This window comes from Lycium ferocissimum, chromosome 11 (genome assembly GCF_029784015.1).
Source record: "Lycium ferocissimum isolate CSIRO_LF1 chromosome 11, AGI_CSIRO_Lferr_CH_V1, whole genome shotgun sequence".
Taxonomy (NCBI): Eukaryota; Viridiplantae; Streptophyta; class Magnoliopsida; order Solanales; family Solanaceae; genus Lycium; species Lycium ferocissimum.
The window spans coordinates 6,256,898-6,262,231 of NC_081352.1; the positions used below are offsets into that span (position 1 = coordinate 6,256,898).

The window sequence follows — 5,334 nt, forward strand, 5'->3', positions numbered from 1 at the left end:
TTGCTAATTTTAGGTTAAGGTGCGTATGAGTGTCCAACTAGGGCACGTGTCGCGGCCTACGTAGTTGGGTCGTGACAGTACTACAAATGTTTGGTATGATCATTGGACCAAGATTGGTGCTCTTTATTATGTTCTTAATGATATTGATGAATCAGTGGAGGATGTTAAAGAGTTAATGCTAGATGGAGGCTGGAATCTTATGAAACTACAACAATTGTTTCTTGCTGATATTATGTTGCATACTACAACTGAATTAGACTTTAAAGGAGTGTCACAAGAATGGGACAAGGCTTGGTGGATAATGAGTAATACCGCTTTATTCTCCTCTCGTATCTAGTGCATGGGAACTACTAAGAAAGAGTCGAATAATCTGATGATTACAAGAATTTGTGGATTAAAGGATTGCCTTTCAAAATCTCTTATTGCCTTTCAAAATCTCTTTCTTTCTGTGGAGATTGTGGAAGTTCAAGATTCCTGTAGATGAAGTGCTTGCAAGTATAGGAATAAATGTGGTACTGCGTCTTTGTTATGAATTTATCATCAAGAAACAATTGATCACTTGTTCTTAAATGGAGAGCTAGCAGTTTCAGTATGTAAGGAGTTTAATTTTGTAGCTGGTTTCAATATGAACTGTTTTCAGGTCAAGCAAGCTATAAGAATATGGCCGAATGCTTCATGTCATTATAAGTTAAAATCGGTATACAAAGCAGTTCCTGCTATTATAGTGTGATAGATATGGAAGCGAAGAAATATTGTGTTGCATGAAGATTCTAGTTCTTTGTTCAAGGTGTTACATGACATCAACTTGAATATATATCTATTATGCAAAACTATTTTTCCCAAGATGCAGAATATTGAAAAGAAATGGCCTGATATTATTGATTACTTTGAGTAGTTGAGGCCTAAAATAAGCAGCAAGACAGTGACATCGTTTATGCCTGATCCTAGTTGGTATAAGTGTAATAGCGATGGTGCATCTAGAGGCAATCCAGGTCCAAGTTCTATTGCCTTTTGTGTTAGAAATCAAAGGGGTGATTTGGTTTATGGTGAGACAAAATAATACGGACGGTAACAAGATTCTTGAAGCCCTTTCTATTAAAAGTTTGAATTGAATCTCGCATTGGAAGGGATTTGTTTTCGTTGATTATGGAGACTAATTCATTGTCAATGAAGCAAATATAGAAGAAGCACGGAATATACCTTGGAGTATCAAGATCATTGTTAAGGAGATTCATAAAGTCTGAGCAAGAGGGAAAGTTCTTGTAAATGAGCATGTATTTAGAGAAGGCAATGGAGTTTTAAGATTTTTTAGCTAACTGTGCTTTTGATTTTGCGGGTATATACGTTAGCTCAATAGTTTCTAGTATCTTCCAACAATGGCTAGGAAATTAATCAATGTTGATAAAGCTCAGATTACCAATCTGAGAATTAGATATGCTTTTGATTCATTTCATCACAGTTGAGGATAACATTATCACAAAGTAGTTCTTGCCGTCCGTTTCAAATTTGTTGTGTTGTTGACATTGCTATGCTGAAATATGGTGATTTGCAGACTATCTGATTGAATACTTATTTGTATGGATGGTATCAGTGTGGTTTCATGCTTATTCCCATGCAGATGATGTTCAACTAGTAAGTAGGTAGATCATATCTGAAGATCATGGCCCATTTTCCACTTGCTGAATGGTTCTAAGCTAAGGTTCATCTTTTAGGAGAATTGTTAGTTATCACAGCGGCCACTAATTTGATTCAAGTAGACTTGTTTCATGCCAATTGCTAGAGTTTGATGGTGTGAAAAATGGAAGGAAGTCAAGGCACCAAGACCAGATTTTCAATATGCATGGATTGTTGGATATTAGCTTAGTTAGGATTTGTTTTTTGCTTTTGGTTTTTGTTATTTCTTTTGCTATTTTACAATAAGCATAGGCTGCATTTTTGGTTTAAAAAAAAAATTATAAACCTATGAAACACCGGTGCATTCTTTTGTCCGACTTGTATATTTAATTTTATGATGGGAGAAATAGAGAGGGAAAATGACAAATTGGAAAAGGTGAAAGCGGGAAAGGGGTAGAAAACAACATTAGAGTTAGAGACAGGTTTACCATAGGTTGAGGAGTGTCACGTGACACTGCTTCGTCGAACAATTCTACTAAGTACATAACTAAAACGCAAAAACAAAAACAGTTAAATCAAATAAAATGACACTGCTTGACATGAGCTATGCAGCTCAGCCAGTCAGGTGCTTTGGTTTTCAGGTAAACACTACAAGAAAAGGCTCAATTTGTGGGGGGTATTTCTTCAATTAGTGGCGGTTTTTGACCCCCGATAAATTAAATTTCAGCAGTTTTGAAAAACGCTACAATTACGTCCGCCACGAGCATATTTGCTTCGGTTTCTCACAACCTCCACGACGATCGCCGCAAAATGATTTTGTAATTTGTGGCAGTTTTCGACATCGATATGTGGCAGTTTAGAACCTTCACAATATGATCTCAATATTTTAAAGTATTAAACTAGCGTTAGTTTAAAACCGTCACAATATGATATCTACTATTTATTACGACTTAATTTGTGGAAGCTTATAACCGCCACAAATTGAATAATTTTTTATTTTAAAATGAAAATTGAATTTTAATTACATCAAGCCTATATAAACATACATACAAAGAATTTACTAAATAACATAAAATGTAAATCAGGTTTCATTAAAGAAATTCATAGTATGAAGCAACACAAATTTAAATTCATGTCAAACTAAGTAATACAAACTCGTATATGATAATTTAAATGTTACAACTTCAAATCTAAAAAGATCAAAAATAATTCCGTATCATATAAACAAAAAAAAGCACTAAACATTTGTTGATTCGAGTTGTTGCACCACATTATCTTCTTTCTTCCAAGGGTAAAGCAAGCTCAGTATTTGCATCACTAAGCTGAAATGATCAAGAAAAAGTATATGTTATTATAACAATAACATATCCTTGTACGAATAAACCAAAGTAATATGCAAACATATAAAAGAAATTTCATAATTCAATTCATCTCAAAAGCAAGTTCTTACGAAGCTTTCATCTTGACAAAGATCTATTGAAACATGGATGGAAGGATAAATTTACTTTGATAATGGTCAATCATGATATTGTGCTTGAAGAATTTTGCAATCAGAAAGCAAAACTTAGAGAGACAAAGTAAAAGAAGACTTAAATGCGAGTTCAAAGCCTCACGACTTCATTAGGTCTTTTAAAGTTTTTTTGTCTCATCTATAAAATAGTACGTGTCCAGGTTCGAACTATTAACCTCTCGAAGCTTAACAAAACACTAATCCAATTAGTCCAAATTTCTGTTACTCCGACAATAAAATTTATCTTCTTTTATTAAGAACAATTTGCGGAATTAAAATAAATAATGAGTTACTAGTAATCGTTTGGTAATGAAAACTCATCGAGAACAATTATAGTAATATAAGTAAACAGTATTTTATTTATTTGTTGTCATTTGAAAATGTGATAATCGCTTTTGAAAATTTCTGCCTACACCATTTATTAGAATGGGACTACAACTCCACTTGTCTAGCACAGGGTGAGCCTCTCCCAAATAAAATTCTTCCCTAATTGGCTTATCTTGAAGAATAAGAATATTATTCATAAAGCACATTTCGATGCCTTAGAGCTTTTATCTTGGATTTTCTAGTTGAACTTGGCATATTGTCATTCAAAGAGAAATCTTGAAATACGAATATCATGATTTACATTTTACAGGGTGGCAACGGAGAGTCGCACAAGCATTTGTTGTGTACATATGAATAGAGATCAAATCTAATCATGTATCCACCTTGCGGAATTTTCCCACATAGATTGTTGTAACTCACATTGAACTCCTGCCATGGTCTCTTTTCAAACCCTGATGGAAATCCCCCGTAAATATTGTTATGGTTCAGTTTCAAACTCACTAAATTCTTCCCAAACTTTAACTTTGAGAAGTCAAACTCAAACTTATTCCGAGACAAATACAATTGAAATGTATTCGAATCTTTCCCAAACAAGAAAGAAATATCTCCTTCAAGCTTGTTTGCGGACAAGTCGAGTGTCTCAAAGCTCCAACCAGTAAAAGAGCTCGGTACAACTCCACTGAGTTTGTTACCTCCAAGGTAAAGAAACTCGAGTTTTGGGCCTAATTTTCCGAATGATTCTGGGATTGGTCCAGTGAGTTTGTTCCTGTCTAAGCGAAGATACAATAAATTTGACAGTTGGCCAAGTGAAGGAGGGATTGTACCAATGAGGTTGTTTTCTGACAAGTTGATGTATGTTAAGTTTTTCATCTCACCAAGAAATTCAGGGATAGGTCCTGAAATGTTTGTTTGAGTGATTTTCAACGATCTGAGATATGTGAGCTTGGCTATTGTAGGTGGAATTGGACCTGAAAGATTGCGTACTTTGGTGATGTCCAACTGTTTGAGATACAGGAGGTCTCCAATGGCTGGTAAGAGGTGGCCGGCGTCCTCAATTTTGGTGAGGCTTAGGGAATTAACACGATTTGTATCGTCATCACATGATAGAGTGTCCTTGGCCCAATCATCACAACAATCAGTTTTGGGATCCCATTGGAGCAAGTCATAGGGATTGCCCAGCCCTTTCTTGATTTCTAGGAGAGCTTTTTTGTCATTTGCATTGCACCTTTCGGAGAGAGATGTAGAAAGAAATAAGAGAGTGAAAGAAAGAGTGTAAAGTAGAGAGGGCTTCATTTTAGGAAGCATATGTGATGGATATTGTTGATGGTAATATTTATAGAAATTTGCTTGATGTAGTAATATATGGTGTTGGCTGTCCTTCTCAACTTCTCCTATGTGACAGTTGCAATGTGCCCAACAGTGTAAGAGGAATGGTTTTTAGAGTTCTTTGCTATTGTAGAATCTGGTGGCTGCGTAGGCTTCTTTTTTATTTTTAAGAAGTGTTATGAGGCTACTAGTGTTTGAAAATTAAAAATAAAAGAGAATGCATGTGTGAAGTATTAAACTTGTAACTGCTGATTTACCAAGCACGCACACGACATTGGACTAGAATTTCCATCTTCATGTCAAGTGGTATCATCCAAATATATTACCCCCTCCGTCCCAATTCCAATTTATGTGATATAGTTTGACTGGCATGGAGTTTAAGAAATAAATGAAGACTTTGGAATCGTGTGGTCTATAACAAGTCAAAAATATTTGTGTGATTATAGATCATCTCATTAAGCGTAAAAGTTAAAGTTTAAAGTCAAATTGTTGTCAAATAAAACGGACATTCCACTTCAAATTTCATCCCAAAAGTCAAGATTCCTTTTGATATTCGA

General features: G+C 34.9%; 1 protein-coding gene across 1 annotated transcript; it reads right to left on the reverse strand.

Moving 5' to 3' along the window:
• Positions 1 to 3,707: 3,707 nt before the first annotated feature.
• LOC132037235 (polygalacturonase inhibitor-like) lies at positions 3,708 to 4,884 on the reverse strand. The gene is made up of 2 exons (XM_059427728.1): positions 4,870 to 4,884; positions 3,708 to 4,836 (listed from the first exon to the last, which is right to left on the reverse strand). The coding sequence occupies exon 2, from the start codon at positions 4,754 to 4,756 to the stop codon at positions 3,749 to 3,751; it is 1,008 nt and encodes a 335-aa protein (XP_059283711.1). The 5' UTR covers positions 4,757 to 4,836; positions 4,870 to 4,884; the 3' UTR covers positions 3,708 to 3,748.
• Positions 4,885 to 5,334: the final 450 nt, after the last annotated feature.